The 20,774-nt window shown below is 40.6% G+C and overlaps 2 protein-coding genes across 2 annotated transcripts; one reads left to right on the top strand and one right to left on the bottom strand.

The window, feature by feature from the left end:
- Window positions 1-256: 256 nt before the first annotated feature.
- On the bottom strand, window positions 257-1,794 carry LOC113069044 (thyroid transcription factor 1-associated protein 26 homolog). The gene is given in 3 exon segments (XM_026242018.1): window positions 257-1,146; window positions 1,149-1,223; window positions 1,609-1,794. Coding segments are annotated over 3 exon segments (534 nt in total). The 5' UTR covers window positions 1,763-1,794; the 3' UTR covers window positions 257-841.
- Window positions 1,795-2,001: 207 nt separating this feature from the next.
- LOC113069039 (methyltransferase-like protein 25) lies at window positions 2,002-18,498 on the top strand. The gene is made up of 12 exons (XM_026242013.1): window positions 2,002-2,271; window positions 2,374-2,541; window positions 8,241-8,359; window positions 8,434-9,042; window positions 9,669-9,816; window positions 12,433-12,527; window positions 12,762-12,791; window positions 13,310-13,383; window positions 14,809-14,902; window positions 15,807-15,881; window positions 15,960-16,031; window positions 17,491-18,498. Exons 1-12 carry the CDS (start codon window positions 2,067-2,069, stop codon window positions 17,584-17,586), a joined length of 1,785 nt encoding a protein of 594 aa, XP_026097798.1. The 5' UTR covers window positions 2,002-2,066; the 3' UTR covers window positions 17,587-18,498.
- Window positions 18,499-20,774: the final 2,276 nt, after the last annotated feature.

Genomic DNA, 20,774 nt, shown 5'->3' with positions numbered 1-20,774 from the left:
TAGTTGAACACCGTCATTAGAACTCTATAACCGCCAAAACCGTGTCATTAAAATATTTTTATACACTACAGAGGGTACATCCAGCTTGTAAAACCTGGCGATAGTGTTCTGGGAAGACCAGCCAGCAGCAAAACATAAATACTGGACAGACATACCTCTAGACCAGGCCCATCAGGAAGCATTTATATTGTCCTCGCAGAATGAGCTCTGATGTTGAGGGGATAATCCTTCCCCTGGCATTCGATAGCGTCCACGATCCAGTGAGAAAGTCTCTGTTGAGAAACAGCACGTCCCTTATTACATCCACCAAGCACACGAACAGCTGGTCCGACTGACGAAAGGCGGCCAATCGATTCATATACATCCGTAAAACCCTAAGAGGTTCCCGGCGCTCTGAGTATCAGCGTCACGCGAGGCTGACGGCTCAACAGATAAGGCAGTATATAACGGTGTATTGAGTGACTTCGGAACGAAACCCGGTCTCGGCCGGAGAGTGACATTACAGTCGCCAGGGCCGAAGCCAATGCAATATCGTTCACCCAAAACTCATGAAATTATCCAAGGCACTTCGCCGAGGCGAGAGCAAGAAGCAAGGCAGTCTTCAGGGAAGCTCCTTAACCACAATCGAAGCTAATGGCTCGAACGGTAGTAAGAGATAGAGCCCTCAAAACTAGAGCGAAATCCCACGGCGGCACGTATTGGGGAGGGCGGCCATGAAGTACACAATCTCCTTGCTCCCCTGAGAAAACTGATTACCAGAGCGTGCTTACCGATCGTTTGCCCGTCAACCGGGGAACGAAAGCAGCAATAGCGGTCACAAACACCTTCACAGTGGATGGTTTCAAACTCCCGCTATCCAACTGTGCTGTAGAAAGCGCAAAACATCCGACACGGAACAGGTCCCCGGGTCAATATAAATGTTCTTGCACCATTTTGTGAAAACAACCCAATTCTGCGCGTAGCAGCGAATGTTTGATGATGCTTGCGTCTCTGTAAGTCTGTTTAGCACTCGTGAGTGTAGAGCGTCCCACTCATTAGGGACATATTTTTCTTGTTCTGCTTCATCTAGTCGTTCTTTTTCAGCCAGGTACAGATGTCTCAGATACTCAGGATATTCCTCTTCTGACTGGATTGGTGATGCTTGCATTTCTTCCTCTATTTTCTGAGAAGTTTGTTATATTCATGCTTCATCTTCTCCTTCCTTTTGAAGGCAAATCCCTGACCTGAGAAAGTTTGAGAGGGAGATGAGATTCAAACAGTAACTTACACACTCTACTTTTAGTCCTAGTTAAATATTTGTTGTTTATATTGGTCGATGACATGACGCCATTTTTTCTGGATCTATTACGTTGATAAAATAATTTTTATAAATAATTTTTTTAAGTTAAATCTCACTCTCTCTCTCTCTTTTTTTTTTTTTTTTTTTTTTGTATAACATGATATTAATGTTTTCCTAAATGTAACCAACTAGGCACGTGCTGTTTACAAAGATTTATATCATTCCGGACGTTTTTGTTTGTCATTGACCCTTATGTAAGATTTGTTTATTCATTGTTATCTAAAATGCATTTTCTGAAAAAGTGGCTATGTTTAAAGTGGACTACTCACCTTCTTTTACACTACCATCAAAAACTTTGCTCTCTGGAACCCATTTTATTTTCTTTTTGCCGTTGTGTGTTAAACCACCATGTGGACACATGTTATTTAAGTATTTTCCTTTAATCGGACCTTTAGTTTTTGCGTCTTGTTTTAAAGGTGCCATGTTTAACGTTAAAATATTCTAATTTGTGGACAAAACAGTTGTTTATTTTTCGCGTAAAGAAAGTCTCACATTGATGACGTAAGGATGATCGTAATGCATTACTATTAAAAATAAACACCATTTGTGTGAGGGCAAAATATTCGATTTCGCCATTCACCAAAACGCACACTGGTACACTCAACATGGCCGCGCATTCGGTCGCTCAGAGGAATCATTTCCTGATTCGACTACTTATGTCTTAAATACTGTCTGTCAACAGCTGCAGCTCTCGCTAAATATTCTCACTTTTCTGTTCCCGTGAACAATGGCATTTAATGACATACCCGTCGACACTTTAAAAAGAAAAATAAATGAACTTAAGCGGTTTCTCTCCATATCATTAAGTATCTCAAATGCGCACACTGTGGACTTTTACACGCGTGATGTTTGGAGCACGTTTATGTGTGTGAATCCAGAGGAAGTGTTGTGTGCTGTCAGTTCCACACAAAACAGCATGAGGGCGATAGAAGGTAAGATACTCTCCATCTAATTTTCATAAGGAAAATTAAATATAATATTTATAATTGTATGTGTGTGTGTGTGTGTGTGTCTAATTATTATATATATTTTAGACAAGGAAAACACTACGTTTGGTTTCTGCAATGCCTCAAAGAAGTTGGTGGACATATCAGCCCTGCTGAGGGCAGCGAAAGCCCACTGTTTACCAGGTCTGGGGGTCTGTATGCAGCTGGAAGATCTGATGCAGAATCTGAGACTGATGACTGGAGACACTACAGCAGGTAACTGCAGTCAGATCAGAAGCACTGAAAACATCTCGGTTACGTATGTAACCTTGGTTCCCTGAATAGGGAACGAGATGCTGCGGTGACGTCACCACATATGGGAACACCTCTGGTGTGACGAATGTCTGAAGCCCTATACCATCCCGCCAATCCTATTGGCCAAATGGCGCATAGCACCACTCTGCGCATGCGCGCGCATGATATACCTGGGTGCAGCGCGCCATTTCGCTCAGATTTCATGACTGAAGATGAAGAGTTATCAAGGTACGGAACGGCCAGAACCGCAGCATCTCGTTCCCTATTCAGGGAACCAAGGTTACATACGTAACCGAGATGTTCCCTATCATAGGTCACTTCGATGCTGCGGTGACGTCACCACGTATGGGAACGATATACCAAAACGCCTGACGTACCTGATAACTGAGATCCGAGGAAGCAACTGCTCAAGCGGAGAGAACCCGGGAGCCAGGGGCCATCCTCACATCCAGACTGTAGGACTTGATAAAAGTGCTCGGTGAGGACCATCCTGCCGCAGCACAGATATCATCCATAGAAGAGCCACTGAGAAAAGCTTGAGAAGAAGCTACAGCTCGAGTGGAATGAGCCTTAACCCCTAAGGGCGAAGCGAGTCCGCGCGCCTCATAGGCCAAAGAAATTGCCTCCACCAGCCAATGGGACATGCGCTGTTTTGTAACTGCATGGCCCTTACTTTTATGTCCAAAGCAGACAAACAGCTGGTCAGAACCACGCCAAGGGGCTGTGCGATCCACATAAGTCTTTAAAGCTCTCACAGGGCAAAGACTTAGATCTCCTGACCCGGCCTCGGCAGGTGAAAAAGCTTCCAGAACCACTTGCTGAAAGCGAAAAGGGTTAGATGCGACCTTAGGAACATAGTTAGGCCTGGGCCGCAGCAGCACCTTCACAGAGCCTGGTGCAAATTCCATGCATGAGGGTGAAACAGAAAGAGCCTGTAAATCCCCAACTCTCTTGAGGGAGGATAAAGCCATGAGAAGAAGTGTCTTCAGAGTCAGGATTTTATCCGATACGGTCTCCAAGGGCTCAAACGGATGCCCTGATAAACCTAACAACACAATGGATAAATCCCATGAAGGAACTCGCACAGGGCGGAAAGGCCTCAGCCGTCGCGCACCCTGTATGAAACGAGAAACTAATGGATGACGCCCCACAGAGGCACCGCCTATGCATTCGTGGTAAGCTGAAATGGCTGCCACGTAAACCTTTAAAGTGGCTGGTGTAACGCCATCCGAGAAACGCTCCTGGAGGAACTCCAGCACTGAAGCCACTGGGCAGTAAACTGGATCCACATTATGATTACCACACCAGGCTGTAAACAGTCTCCACTTGAAAGCATATAAGCGTCTCGTAGAAGCTGCTCTAGAACTCAATATAGTCTCAGTAATTTCAGCAGAAAGACCGGGACATACTAACGCACTCCGCTCAGTGGCCACGCCCACAGTTTCCACAGATCTGGCCTCGGGTGCCAAATCAGCCCCTGTGCTTGTGATAATAAATCCTGTCTGATGGGAATCTCCCACGGAGAGCCCGCTAGCAGACTGATCAGATCCGCAAACCACGGCTGCGTGTGCCATCGCTGAGCCACCAGCAGCAGCTGTTCCACTCTGTCCCGGCGTAATCTGCATAATACCGCTGGGATCAAACGAATCGGAGGAAAAGCATACAGACTGGTCTTGGGCCAGCTGTGAGCTAACGCATCCACGCCCAGGGGCGATGGGGAGCGTAGGGAGAACCATAGCGGGCAATGCGTAGTCATGCTCGATGCGAATAAATCCACTTTCGCTTTGCCGAATATCCGCCATAAAAGATCCACCGTCTGGGGGTGTAATCGCCATTCTCCCTGTTCCAGAGCCTGTCTGGATAGCAGATCCGCTCCGAAATTCAATCGTCCGGGGACATGAATGGCCCGGATCGAGAGAAACTTGTCCCGAGACCACAGAAGAACACGCCTCGCCAGCCTGCACAGGGGGCGAGAGCACAATCCTCCTTGATGGTTCAGATAAGACACAACCGCTGTGTTGTCTGATCTGAGCAGCACATGACGGCCGATCAGCAGATCCGCGAAATACTGGAGAGCCAGAAAAACTGCCAGTAATTCCAGTCTGTTTATATGCCAGCCGCGCTGAGCCGCTGTCCACACTCCGTGGGCTGGTCGCCCTCGACACACAGCTCCCCAACCAGTCAAAGACGCGTCCGTCGTGACAGTCTCTCGGAAAGCATAAATTCCCAATCGAACTCCTGACAGGAGAAATTCGGTTGACATCCAAATTTTCAGCGACATCACACACCGCCGTGTCACCGAAATCGTGCGATGCGGGAGACAACGGGGTGAAATATTCCGCCTTTTCGTCCACCACTGAAAGGGGCGCATTTGAAGCAATCCCAGACGAATCACGGGGGATGCTGCTGCCATTAGACCCAAGAGCCTGAGGCACAATCTCACCGTCACCGTGCGACCCGCTTTGAAGTGCCGCACGCATGACGCAATCGACTGAGCGCGCGGGAGAGAAAGCTTCGCTGTCATCGCGCGAGAGTCCAGATCTATTCCAAGAAAAGTTATCCGTTGAGAGGGAGTTAAAACACTCTTCTTGAAATTTGTTCGTAAGCCCAGGCTGTTTAAATGATTCAGCACAAGATCTCGGTGAGAGTATGCTTGAGTCCGCGATTGCGCTAGCACCAGCCAATCGTCCAAATAATTCAACACACGAACGCCCTGGAGCCGCAACGGGGCCAGAGCTGCGTCCATGCATTTTGAGAACGTACGGGGCGCTAAAGCCAAGCCAAAGGGAAGAATGCGGTACTGATACGCTTTGCCCTCTAAAGCGAATCTGAGGAACTTCCTGTGTCTCTTGACGATCTGAATATGGAAATACGCATCCTTCAGATCGATCGTAATAAACCAATCGCTTGGTCGGATCTGAGACAGAATAGATTTCACCGTCAACATCTTGAATTTGCTCGGTCTGAGTGCAAGATTCAGACGGCGTAAATCCAGAATGGGTCGTAACCCGCCGTCTTTTTTCGGTACCACGAAATAACGGCTGTAAAAACCTGTCTCCATCTGAGAGGGGTGTACTTCTTCTATAGCCCCTTTGCTCAGCAGAGCTGACATTTCTTGTCGCAGCACCGCCATTTCCGTAGACTTCACCGTAGTGGGAAGAATTCCGCGGAAAGGAGGCGGGCCTTTCCGAAACTGAATGGTGTATCCGTGACAAACCGTGCGTAACACCCATTGAGGAATGCCGGGCAAGCGTTCCCACGCGGCCCGAAACAATATTAACGGTTTCAAAACTTCCGCTCCCAGCAACGCCGTCATACGCGTTAAAACGACCGGACACGAAAAACCCGTGGTGTTCGTGCACCGGGGAAGCGTATGCGCCGGAGTCGTTGCGTCCCGTTGAGTATAATCCTGAAACGTGTCCACGGCAGGAATTAGGCCAACAGATGGAACATCGGGCTCTGCCGCTAGCGAAAAAGCGGCGGCTGTGCGAGCCGTCATAAACGGGCCGTTTGTGTAGGGTCCTTGAGTCGTCCCTCGAACTCCGAAAGCAGGATTGCGCAGAGTGTCTGAGGGAGCGTCTGTCATTACAGCTCGATCCAATGTTGCTCGAGGCGCTGTTAGCGGCGAGACAATCAATGTTTGAGCATGGGGACTGCAATGAGAGTGTGGGATGCGCGAAAGCGGTCCGACAGCGCTCTCTAGCGGAGGGCACAGTCCCTGGCAAGCAGCAAAAAGATCAGGAGCTGCTATTCGGCACCCGAGAACGAGAGGCTTTAGCCGTCGAGGTCAGGTTCAATCGCTTACGTTGACGCTGGTGCGCCGGAGGAAAAACCCTAGGGCCCCAGTCCTTACGAGGAGGCGCCATGGGTGTAGGTTCCTCTCGAGAGGCTGCTCGCTGGCGGTGAGAGGAGGTTGAGCGAGAACGCGCGGGCGCTTGCCGGCGTTCGACCTCCCTGGGTCTGCGGGGAATCAGCTGGCGGAAAGCGGCTGATTGCTGTTTCGCTGCCCTGAACTTCTCCACTACTGACGTGACAGCCTCACCGAACAATCCATCCCTGGAGACAGGGGCATCCATAAGGAAAGATTTATCCTTCTCCTTAATATCGGTGAGATTAAGCCAGAGGTGGCGCTCAACCGAAATCAAACCGGCCATAGTACGGCCCACTGCACGAGCGGTATGTTTGGTAGCGCGTAGCGCCAAATCCGTAGCTCTACGCAGTTCTTTAACTGCCTCCGGTGTGATGCCCTCACCTTCATCCAATTCCTTCAATAACTCCGCCTGGTAGGCCTGAAGGACCGCCATAGAGTGGAGCGACGCAGCCGCCTGACCAGCCGCCATGTAGGATTTACCCACCAAACTAGACGTGACTCGACACGCCTTCGAAGGAAGAAGGGGGCGAGACTTCCAAGCCGCGGCCGAACTAGGCGCAAGGTGTTCGGCGAGAGTCTCTTCCACCGGGGGCATCATAGTATAGCCATGGTTTGCCATATCAGAAACGGTGGCGAAATCCGCGGCCGCGGCGTTAGTAATCCGCGCCGAAAATGGCTGTTTCCAGGACCTCGAAACCTCCTGGTGGAGGTCCGGGAAAAAAGGCAAAGGCCTCTGGGGCTGTGTAGGTGTCCGACTGGTTAGAAAACGTTCGTCCAGCTTGGAAGAAGGTTGGGCCTCGGCCTTGTCAACCTCCCAGTCTAGCCCCAATTTACCCACCACACGAGAAACCACATCCAACAGCTCACTGTAGGAGGGGGAAACACGCCTCTCCTGTCCGCTAGGAGGAAGAGGGCTAGTGTCAGTCGCGAAGTCCTCAGACCCCGAGGCCGCGGTGGATAAAACATCGTCGTCATAGCGTCCACAACCGAAGGAGATGGCGGTGCATGCCTCCGGTGTGGGAAGTAAAACCTCATTAGAGAAGACGACGGGCTCAGTATAAGTTTTATTCTGCAGCAGGGTAGGGGAGAGCGAGCGATGTGGAGAATATTCCAGCGCTGCGCTGTCCACAAAATCCATGTCGCACGTGTCACCCCAGGCCCTCGCCTCGTGCGGTGCCTCGGCAGTCGCAGAGGTGACCTGACGGGGGTTAGACTCGAGGGCGACATTAGAGAAAACTTCCACCCTGGAGCGCAGTACTCTGAGCCGCAGGCCATCACAATGGGGACAGGAAGAAAGGCCGCTAAGCGCCGCCTGTGCGTGATGTAAACCAAGACATACTACGCACCTGTCATGAGTGTCCCCCGCCGTGATGTACCTGGTACATGGCTCCTTACATTTTCGAAAGCTCATCGCGTCCGCGAAGAGGAGTTAACACTGCTCGAAGAGATCGCTGGAGAACGCGAGACGATAGGGCACAGATGATTCGCTATTCCTGAAGGAATGAAATCTGAGCGAAATGGCGCGCTGCACCCAGGTATATCATGCGCGCGCATGCGCAGGGTGGTGCTATGCGCCATTTGGCCAATAGGATTGGCGGGATGGTATAGGGCTTCAGACATTCGTCACACCAGAGGTGTTCCCATACGTGGTGACGTCACCGCAGCATCGAAGTGACCTATGATAGGGAACCACATTTAGATTCCACTGGATCTTTATTGTGATTATTATGCATGCCAAATTCAGGTTATTAGAAGGTCATATTTCATGCATTGTCTGTAATTCCCATAGGACAGTCATCAGACAAAGCAGTAACACCGGATGAGTTTATGAACTGTAAGAAGGCCCATGAGGTGCAGGCAATGTCTGAAGTTGTGGCTAGTTTGGCCAAATACTGCCGAGTCAAACAGGTAGAAAATGTTACAAATATAATTTAGTTAAACGAAACTGAATTTAGTCTTTTGATCATGTTTTTGCTTCTCAGGTGATAGACGTGGGTTCAGGGAAAGGCTACCTGTGCTCCTATCTGTCCATGCGGTTCAACCTGCAAGTGTTCGGGATCGACTCCTCCAGCACCAACACACATGGAGCTCAGGAGAGGAACAGGAAACTGAAGAAGTTCTCCAAAGCTTATCAGAAACCAAACAAAGCCACTAGGAAGCAAACTTTGGACAGCGAGGATACGAGTATACAACACAGCAGAAACTTTGAAAACAGTGATGGCATCAGAAACTTTATTACTGAGGAAAAGGAAAGCTTTGAGGCTCGAGCGGATAGCAGTGCTTTATCAAAACAAGTCACCAATGATTTATCTGCTTCAGATAATGCTGGAGAATGTCCATTAGACCTGAATGATTCAGATTCAGGAAGCAGCTTCCTCAGTATGCTGTCTCTAGACGTCACAGAAGACATCTCTCCCCGCGTCAACCACAGCCAGCTGAGTCTGGAGGAAAGAGAGAAGAGGAAGAGAGAGAATCTGGAGAGGAAAGCTCGAGAAGGAAGGGGGAACATCAGAGACGACGGCCTGTTTTCCCCTCTGACCTCATATGTCACCGCAGAAACTGAGCTCAAGACGCTGATCACAGAGCTGGAGGTGAAGAAGTGATGGTTTTGTCCAAGGGAGAATAATAATAAATAATAATAGTAGAAGTAGTATTATTTTTATTATTATTAAAATGTAATTGTAATCATTTTAATGTCTACTATTACTAATATAATATACAAACATTATTGATTTTTTTTAATTACAATTATATTAATTATCATCATTATAATTAATGAATAAAATAATTTGACATAGTTGTTATATAATATCATATAATTTTGTGCTAATAAGTGGGTGTGAAATATTTTTTATTTAAAGCATTACTTATTTTTGTCCTCGTAAATGCACTATGCATTAATTTGATATGATATTCAGGATCAAATAATTGATGTACACTAAACTGATATAAAAGCACGTTGCTGCAGTAGTCGTCCAGCTGCTGGCTCTGATTATAGAGCTGAAGTTGTATCATTGCTGTTTCAGCTCAACGAGATGACTGTGATTATCCTAATCATGTTAATTAGGTGAAATTGAGCTCAAGAATGGAGAGGGACTTGGATGTGTCCATAGCACATTATTTATGATCAATGAGAGATGGCAAACGATCTGTGTTGATTTCACTAAATTACCCCCTTTCTTTCTTTCTCTCTTTCTTTTCTCTGGCTGGTACCCAGGATGCAGTTCTGGTTGGTCTGCATACGTGTGGAGATTTGGCCCCCAGCACTCTGAGGATGTTCGGGGCCAAACAGGAGCTGCGCGCCGTTTGCAGTGTGGGCTGCTGCTACCATCTGCTCTCTGAAGAGTTTGATCACGACAGACAGGGTAAGAACACTTTTCCTTTCTGTACACACACACACGCGTTTGTTTTTGTGAAAAGTGGGGACATCCCATAGGTGTAATGGTTTTTAAACTGTACAAACTGTATATTTTAATGCCCTTCACTAACCCTACACCTAACCTTAACCCTTACAGGAAACTTTGTGCATTTTTACTTTCTCAAAAAAAACTAATTCTGTATGGTTTATTAGAGTTTTGAAACCCTCTCCTTGTAATACCTGTGTCATACACATGTCATTATACAAAGTTGTGTCCTGATATGTCACAAAAACACACACACACACACACACACACACATATGTGGGCAGATCAGTCTCTATCAGAACGGTTGAACAAGCTCTGTGAAAATGCATTTCTCTGTATAATATTTTTTCCTGCACTGTGCAGCCCTATACCCGTATTTGTAATAATAATAAAAGCAATAATGTATTATTATTATTATTATTATTATTATTAAATGTGTTATTATTGTATAATGAATATTTTTTTTCTTGATTGTTAAGCAAATAAATAAATTATTTCATAATACATAAAATATATAATGTTATATATATATATATATATATATATATATAACACCATAATATGAGTTATTACTTATTGTATTTAGTGAACACATAATTATAATAATTGGAACAATATAAAATTAAATATTATTCATTTTAAAAAATGTATAATATTTTTTATAACATAATAATAGTCAAAATTCTTATTAGTATGTTGTGTTATTTTATAACAAATAATACATTGTTTTAGAATAAATAATTAATTGTTGTTTATTAAATAAATTACTTAATTCATCGTTTATTATTATTATTATTATAATTGTTGTTGTTATTTTAAGTTTACTTGTCTCCAAAACAACCCCATTAGGCTCCACTGACTTTTATTTTGTGGACAAAAAGCACTGAAACCTTTTTCAGATTATGTTCATAGCGAATACAGGTTTGAAACAACATGAGAATAATTAAATGATGACAAGTTTTACAGTTTTTATTTTAACTTGGTGTTAGCTTTAAGAGAGCATGTGGTTTCTCTCTGCCTCTTAGACACGTTCTCTTTGAGCAGACAGTGCAGAAACGATTCGAGTGCCTACAAAATCTGATATTTTGATCACATAATTACTGCGTTATGAAGCACAGCAGGTCTACAATAATATCTCAGTGTCTTTTAAAGCCTGCTGATCACATCACAGACCCTCGATTGCTGCAGGGACAGAGCTAAAACACAAGAAGTGTGTGCAAAAGCTGGACTGACATCACAAACACTCTTCCCTTCAACAGACTGTCTGTTTGATCTCATGAACTCAAGAAGAGTACAGCATGTGGTGTTTTCAGTCTGATGATGTCAGTGTTTTCAGGGCTTCAGCGGCTCACTTTACAAGCACATTTGTTCTGCAGAAGAAACAAAATCTAATGAAACAAATGCAGTTTCATATGTGTCTCAAAAACTCTGTATTATTACAGCATGCTGTGCGTTTAAAGGTGAAGTGTGTCATTTCTGTGCTACTCACACCATGAGTTTGCATAGAATTTCACTTCCATAGCAGAATTTATTTCTATGGGATTTTCATTTTGACAGCGTAATACTCTTCCACGAAATCTCTTCTCAGGCCCTGCATTTGCTGACACAATTCAGAAGAGCGCCCCGCAATGTGTCCTACTTAAACAGAAAACAGGAAGTCCCGCCCACCAACAGCATTCATTAAGCAGTCGCTTATTTATAGTGCATTACATTTGTATTTTCATAAAAAAAAAAACAAGCACTTCAGTTTTACATTTTTGTATTTTAAAACGTGAACTGAAGACTCAGCAGCTGGTCACTCGCAATGAGTCAAACCTTTTATAATGAAATCACTGATATTGTTTTGTACACTGTCCCTCTCTCAGGCATTTTTCTTACGCACAGCTCATTCTGTATCTCACACAGATTTTTCAGGCCTGTGCTGGACTCTGGATCCTGTTCAGTTTGGCGTGGTTTGGATTAGTATGATAGCTGGAGTAAACAGTGTTTGTCTGCACTGAATAGACCTCGAGCTGCAGTGTGGGTCTTGTTTGAATGACACGTGTTCGCCAGGTTCTCATCCAAAATGTCTGGTGTTTAGTTTTAAAATGCAATAAAAATGTTGGGGTTGTTAAGATTTTTACTGTTTTTGATAGTCTCTTACACTCACGCTGATAAAAAAAATACTATTTAAAAAAAAAACTAATTTTTTTTTATATTATTACATTTTCAGCATCATTACTCTAGTCTTCAGTATCAAAAGAGCCTTCTGGAATAAGTCTAATATACTGAATTGTTGATTTAGAAACATTTATTATTATTATTATTATTATTATTATTATCAAGGTTGAAAACAGTTTTTTTTACAAGATTCTTTGATGGAAAAAAAAAGTTCAGAAGAACAGCATTTATTTGAATTTGACATCTTTTATACCATTATAAATGTATTACTATCTTCTTTGATAAATCTTAACGCTCTCTACAAGTATAATTTATTTTTAAAAGATCTTCTGACCCTGAAAATTTGAACAGTACTTAATGTTAAAACGTAAGCTGTACAGTTTTTCATCTCCGTGTTGTTTTGTGGTTGTTGTTCAGGGTGTGTTGATGGTGTGTGTGGTTTCCCTGTGAGTCAGTATCTGAAGGCTCAGGAGTGTTTCTGTGGTCGAAATGCCAGGATGTCAGCGTGTCTCGTAAGTCTGCCTCACACGTCACAAATAACATCACGTTGCCCACGCATCTTCAACCACATCCTTTGCTTATTAGCTGATGCAGGTTGCATAAGGTTTTAAGTATAAATACATAATCTTTTGGGTGTTATTTTTTAAAAACATAAAGCCATTAAACTGAAGGCTACTATCAAACTATGAAAATTTGTTTTGAATTATCACTACTTTATCAATTTAAGCTTTTTATTCCCCTCTCAGGCTCTGGAGAGAGTGTCTGCTGGAGGAGGGGTGAGTATCTGATTGTGTCATGTGACTCATGTATCTTATCAATATTCACTTTTTTGATTAGAAACTCATTTCCCCTGCAGGATTTGCAAATAAAGACTTCAATCTCATGTGACCGAGGCTGTTTGCACAGCTGATTGTAATGTGTTGGTCAAGCTTGAAAGCCAGAATGAACAGCATATGCACCTATGCATATTTATCTAATTCAACTGGAAGCACTGTGTATATTAATTTGAATTATTCTCTTTTAAAAAACGATTGAAAGTACAGAGGTGAAACAGTCAGCATGAACAAACTCTTTCTATCTTCTTCATGTCTGAGTGTTTGGATGACATAATTGTCATGGAAAATATGACACAATCTGTTTTCAGAGTTGCCACAAATGGTACAAACATTTAAATGAAGTAATTAATAATATAAATAAGATAGCAAACATAACCAAGTAAGCATGCGTTGTGTAAGTAAAGCAAAATCAGCTTTGAAATGTAATCGTGGTTAACTTGGTTTCTTGTCTGTTTCAGCTGCCTATGGAGTCACTTTTTTATCGGGCGGTTCTTCATGTTATTTTACGAGATCACTACGATTGCTTTAAAAGGTATTTATACTAATTGTTGCCACAGAAAATCTTCATGGCCCAAAAAAAACTACCAAATATTGGAGGTTTGGCAGTAAGTTCTACTTAAGTAAAATATGTATTTAAAATTGAAAATTATTTTCTCTCTCTCTCTCTCTCTCTCTCTCTCTCTCTCTCTCTCTCTCTCTCTATATATATACATATATATATATATATATATATATATATATATATACACATACTACACTTTTATTTATCTACAGAACAGATTATATTAATAGACATCTAAATACATAAACTATACATATATATTATGTATAATTTATTTGTCAGTATAAAATTATCATATAAAGTCTAATTTTGTATTTAATATTATTTAGTAATATTGTGTGTGTGTGTGTATATATATATATATGTATATGTATTTATTAAATATACATATAAAACATACATTTTTAATGTTTTATTTAGTAATATTTATTAATTATATATTTTTTATATTTTTGTATATTTTAGTCAATATAAATAAATTAAATTAGCACATAAAATGATTTTAGCAATGCATGTGTGTGTATTGAAAATGATTAAGTCTATATCTCTTGGTCTCTTTAGCTATCTGTGAATGTTTATTTAAAAATATTGTATATTTATAAGTGCGTGTGTATTTATAATTTAAAATTTAGTCTACATCTTTTTTTCTGTATATCATATGCACCATCATATAAAGTACATTATAGATTTTGTGTCATGATGGATTTGTTTTGTTACTGTGCCACACGATCTATTAATTTCAGTAGTTCAGTTGCTAGTTTTATGGCTTATCTGGAAAAACTACTAATTGTAGTAGTTGCAGTAAATTATAGTTTAATACAAAACCAGAAACGGTCTGTAAAAGCAGAAACACACACACCCCGGACCCCCTGACGAGCGACTCTCAGTCGGAAACACATGCGATGACAAATATTGAGCTCCCGCACTGACGCCGTTCCTATCCAAAAGACCAGGATCAGATATCTCATCGACAGCACTCTCACCACATCATCTGCTCATTAGACAGAAAACAACCGCGTGTCGCCAGAGAGCTTTAGTAAACTAGAGGAGAGAATAAAGAGCCTCCAGATTCCCTCTAGTCCTTCCTTCCTTTTTGCGGAGGATGAGAAATGTTTATTGAGATACTTGATCGTGGCTGCAGAGAGCAGATCTGATTCAGTGCTGACTGATGCTCGTGACTCAAACCCTAAAGCCCTGTTTTCAGGTTTAAGCTTCTGTGAGTCAAAGCCAAACCATCAGGTTACGGTAATGGGCGAGTCAACAAAGAGTGCAGAGTTCACCCTCTACATGTGACTTACTGTCTGAACATTTCGTTTTTAAACTACATTAAAAACTGTTGTGTTAGTTGGTTTTTGTTGTGATCGATTTTTGAAGTATTTTATTTTCTTTTGACAGTGAGAAACGTGTTGGGAACGTGTACTCCAAAGCCTCGTCGTTTGTGGACTATGTCAGACGAGCGCTTAAGAAGCTGGATCTGGATGACACCAAAGTAATAACCAAGAGTTCTCACATTACATTCAATGTTTTTTCAGTCAGCCCACATGCATCTGAATTACACCACAATGGAGCTAATGAGATGAACAGACTAAAATGTGTTTGACACGTAGAGAAATAAGGGAACAGGTAGCAAGAGGCTATTAAAAGGCTTTTCACCAGGCCCAGGGCAAATCTGCAGCTCTCTGTGGAACCCTAATCAGAAACAGAAAAATATACTGTATATATTTTATATAAATATAAAATATTTAAATTTTCAATCATTTAAATTACTTTTAATATTGATTAATTTATTTGAATTCTGTAATAAAAAAGATGAATTATATGAAGTATAATAAGAGTGCGTTGACCAGTCACATATGTTTCCCTTATGAATTCATCTTCCAGCGGATGTATTGTGCCATATCCTGTTCTGTGTCTAAATCAGAGAAAGGAAAAGCTATATGAAATCATTCTAATGTGAATATTTAGTAATATTTTGCTAATGTGTGTGTGTTACTAGTCAAAAGTACAGATTATGTAATTATTTTAATAAATTTAAAAAAAATGTATGTGTAAAGTATTTTTAATTTAATATAAAATCTTGTTTTTGTAATTTTTATTTTGCAATTAATAAAACAGTAATGATAACAATAATTGTTAATTCTATACTAAACAGTACAAAATGTATAAAATATTTTGCAGTATATCTGTGAGTAAAGTATCTAAATATATTTAAATAAAAATATAATATAAATAAAATAAAATAAAAATATATAAAAAAAATGTTATTTACATTAAATTTGTATTAGTCTACAGGAATGCATTTGTGCTTTAGATCCTGGTTGGTGAATAGAACATCATCTTTTTCCTTTGTTTCTTTAAAATCTTTTTTTTTTCATATCTCTTGTTGTCTCCAGTTATCTGACAGTGACATACAGAGCTATCATGAACACTACAGCCCCAGAATGAATGAGATGGTGGCTTTCAACATGGTGAGCATGACAGAGTAACGTGCCATATATTTTATTACTAACTCTACACCTGCCTCATGCTGTTTTTATCTTCCACAGTTGAAAGTCATTTTGGCACCCTGTATAGAGGGTCTCATCCTCCTCGACCGACTTTGCTACTTGAAAGAGCAGGTAACAAACCAAATGTCAGAACAGATAACAGAAACACTACAATTTGTGCTCAAATGTGCATTTACTTTCTAGATGTGTGCTTGTACAGATACTTAATCCTCATATAATCATAGAACTGTGAGGGGATTTTGTTTGAGGATTTACTTCAGGACCACAACACCGAATTCCCAAGTCTGCTACTTATTCTCAAAGTATATATACCAGCAGACTTTAGCCACGTATAGTAGATCCAAAAACTGGTTTCCGACTTACAGGAGTTCAGAGGTTTTGAGTTACACGTCCATTTCCTTCTTGCCCACCAGGCTTTGAACATAAAACCTCAAACCTCCTCGCGACGACAGTCAGGAGTGTCAGACTCAGCCATCTGTGAAGAGCGTTAGACTGAAAATTTAGGGCATGACAAAATCATTTTGTTTATACCCACAAAACAGTGACTGCAGGTTTCTGTGGGATCAATTTCCACATGATCTTACAGGGGTCACTTATCAGTCATGTAATTTAAAGAAAGGAAAACCTCCCCAGTGTCAGATCTGTGGGATTGTTTTCTACATTGGTCTATGATTTGTGAATGTTGGACATTAAAGGGCTTGGCAACATGATAAGGTTTATCAGTGACGACTCCACTAACCACATTGAAATCAGAATCCGCTTTACAATTTGGCCTGTGGAGGGTTTTGTTATGTATAAACCATTTCATAACACGGTACTCTGGGTGTGCTGCCAAGTATATTAATGTGCTTTGGTCAGTGATTATGGAAAGCTGTAATATGGATTTTGGATTGAAACAAGCTGTGGCCAGTTATGCTGATTATTTTGATCAGGTCCAATATACTTTTTTATTTTTGGATATGCTGGAAACGTAATTTAAATTACGGTTCATCTAAAATAATATATCTTGAGTGTGTGTGAATATATACTGAACTTATGAACCGAATGTTTTAGAGAATCAAAACCATACATGACCAGGTAGATTGATTTCTGAATGAATGACTCTTATGTGTATGTTCTTTTAAAAGGAATCAGAAACAAAGAGTGCAAACAGTGTAGTCTGATTCCCGAACAAATGATTCTTTCCAACTGCTCTTGTTAGTGAATTAGAAATAAACAGCATGACCAGTGTACCGATTCCTGACAAACTCTTATGAGTTGGTTTTTTTTATTGAACCAAAAACAGACAGCATGTACAGTGTAGTCCACTCCAGAACAATTGATTCATATGAGACGGTCCTTTTTAGTGAATCACTGAGAAACCAGTGTAGCCTGGTTCTTTAAAAAATGATTGCAAAGCATTGAAAAGTCATGATCCTTGATACATGTTGAGAAGGCCTAAAATGCATGAAGATTTATGCCTTAAATATTACGTAAAAATTGTTAATAAATACATATTGAAAGCTAGATCATTGCATTTGTTTTTCCAGACTTTCACATGTCTACATTTGAAATGTCTCTGTTCTTTCAGGACAATGTGTCTCATTCAGCGCTGGTCCAGCTCTTTGACCCTCTCCAGTCCCCGAGATGTTATGCAGTTGTTGGTATAAAGGAATCTACAGTCTGAAGACCAAAGCTATAGCCCTGCTCTTTAGTGTAATTTATTGATTTAATTTTCATTTATTCTTTTGGTAAAACTTTGTTTTAAATGTTTGTTATTAATGTTGTTTTTAAAGTCAAACTCAGATTGACTCTTGCCAATTTTTCAAACAATAAAAATGCTTTTTTTATGTATGTAATGATATTTTACAAAAAAATATGTAAAACATAAATTGTCAAAATAGGGTTGTTCTCAGTAAATTAAAAGCAGTTTTTCAATCCAGGGTCTTCAAAGACCTGGCTGTATTACTCTCCAGATCGGTTCAGTTATGATGCATAACGGTTCGTCTGTAGCTTAAAGCGGAAAGTTATAGTGATCAATGTGACGAAGAACGTTGCTTTTAGTGTTCATTAGTCTGACTGGTTTATAAATCAGTCTCTCAGCCTTAACTGAGCCACACGAGGACATCAGTCACACTTGAGACGTCTTGTGCTTCCACTTATTTAACACACCATTAATATTAATCAGGCATTGAGCTCTTCATTATTTTCAGGCCAATCCCCACAGACCATTATTCTCCTGTCCTATGTTTTAGTTAATATTCATAAATGAAACACCTCGAGGTAGCTTTTGTTTTAGCCTGATTGATTCTTCAGTGTAGTTTTGCTTAAAACCCCTTTAAGAACTCACAAAGAGTTTTTCTCATGCATTTGTTTTACTTTCTCATACTACTATATTTGGTGTTACTATTTATGTATTTGTTTTCATACTAGGAGGGAATGTGGCTTTATAGAGCTCCAAGAGAAAATTCAAAGCCACTAATTCTAACTGCATGAAGTTTATTTATTATGCACATCGATCTGTCATAATTGTTCAGCAATATGGTTTCATATGTGATAATTATGAAGTTTCAAATACAAAGTTCTGTCGAAAGATTAACATCACTGTGACTGGCTGATTTGTTTTCTTTTTTTTGAAAAGCAGTCAATTAATGTTTTCAGCATAGTAATTAGAAGTCATTATTTATTGAATGCAAGAAGTTGTGGAAAAAAATTGAAGTTTGATCTTTCAGAGAAAGTAGGCCACATAGCTTAGCTTAAGTCTACATCATTCCTGCTCTTAATGATTTTTCCTTCTTTAACACCACTACATCATTTATCATGGGTACCACTTGATGAGAACAAAGCCAGCTCTGCCATTATTTCTGGAAAGAAAATAGATGATATTCGTGTGTCTGTGTGGAGATGAGCATGGCTACACATTGACACTGCAGCTTGAACTTCACTGAATGTGTTGGTACCAGTCTAATGCTTCACCAATAAGAGTGCGCTGACCAGTCACATATGTTTCCCTTATGAATTCATCTTCCAGCGGATGTATTGTGCCATATCCTGTTCTGTGTCTAAATCAGAGAAAGGAAAAGCTTCAGGATAATGATATGATGCACTCCAAAACATCTCTCTCCGTGACAGAAATAGCAGAGCGATGGGAAACCAGCTTACTCACTCCCTTATTTCCTGAAATGTAGCTTTTTTTTTTCTTCTTTGCATGCAAAGGAGGCTGAGGAAATGCTTCTCTATCGTCACCAAGAATGTCCAGCTACACTTTGAACGCAACAAGTTTCATTTTTAGAACATCATCATCATCGGAAAAAAACCAAAAAAGATTTAGTTTTCTTCATCTAAAGCAGAAACAGTTGACTGATTTTTTTTACTAGTGAGGAGGATAATTTGTATAAGACCCCTTTAAGAACTCACAAAGAGTTTGTTTCTCATGCCCTTTTTTTTCTTTCTCATACTACTGTATTTGGTGTTACTATTTTCTGTGTTTGTTTTTATACTAAGAGGGAATGTGGCTTTATAGAGCTCCAAGAGAAAATTCAAAGCCACCAATTCTAACTGCATGGAGTTTATTGATGATTATGTATACTGACCTGTCATAATTGTTCAGCAATATATTTTCATATGTGATAATTATGCAGTTTCAAGTACTCAGTAAAGTTCTGTCGAAAGACTGGCTGATTTGTTTTCTTTTTTTGAAAAGCAGTGAATTAATGTTTTCATCATAGTAATTATAAGTCATTATTTATTGAATGTAAGCAGTTGTGGAAAAAAAATTGATGAAGTTTGAAAACAAGTTTCATTTTTAGAACATCATCATCATCAAAATCAAAAAAAAAAAAAAAAAAAAAAGATTAAGTTTTCTTCTCCTAAAGCAGAAACGGTCGACGATTTGTTTGCTAGTGAAGAGGATCATTTTTCACTTCACAAAACAGCTGCTGTCCCCTGAAGTTTTGTGGTCAATAACCATGGAGTGTTTCGCTGACTTAATGACTAACAGGATATAAATAAATATCACATTTACCCAAGATGTGAGATGGCAACATAACATTTGTTGACTTGCATTAAACTGCAGCTTTTAATTCGGTTTTCTATATAGGTGTGTTAGTAAAATGGAAAAAAAAAGGTTCTTTTTAAATTTGAACTTCTTAACTTGAGCGCCATATTTTCGAATTATGTAAGGAACACTCCACATTTTTTGAAAAAAGGGCCCATTTTCCAACTCCCCTAGAGTTAAACAGTTGAGTTTTACCATTTTCGAATCCATTCAGCCGATCATTTGTAAAAACATTCAACCAATTTGCCATTGCCAACCAAATTTATTTTTTAATTTGAGTGCAATGTTGCAAGGTGCTGTGTTTAAATATGGTGGCTGTGTGCTTTTTCTTACTTTCCATTTTCTTTTTTTTCTTTTTTTTTAAAGGAGTGCAATGCATCCCATGTGAACATCCTCTTATGCCAATTATTTATGCTTTGTCTTGCTTTTTTGAAAGCAAGTACGCATTTTATGTGAACATCCTATTAAATTCAGCTTTAGTGTGAAAGATTATACATTGATTTAATTTTTAATCCCAGAATGTTAATTTTCTTTGCTGATTTATATGGACATCAAGGCCCTGGCAAATCTTGTGTATAACAATGAGATGAAAAGAGAAACGGAGGGAAAAGTCAATGGGGAGCCATTTAAGCTTCCGGTCAGCGGAGGAAACAGGGAGGAACCACACAATACTCCTTATCAGGCATCGGAGCTTGCATGGGAAAAGAAGAAGGAGAGGGGAGAGTGAGAGCGAAGGGAATTGGAAGGAAAAAGAGGTGCGATTTATCTTTTCATCAGTGATTCAAAGGGACTAAACAGGATGCACAGATGGAAAATAT

The sequence above is a fragment of the Carassius auratus genome, unplaced genomic scaffold, assembly GCF_003368295.1.
Source record: "Carassius auratus strain Wakin unplaced genomic scaffold, ASM336829v1 scaf_tig00000513, whole genome shotgun sequence".
NCBI classification, from domain to species: domain Eukaryota; kingdom Metazoa; phylum Chordata; class Actinopteri; order Cypriniformes; family Cyprinidae; genus Carassius; species Carassius auratus.
This window is presented reverse-complemented; position numbering and strand designations above follow the sequence as displayed.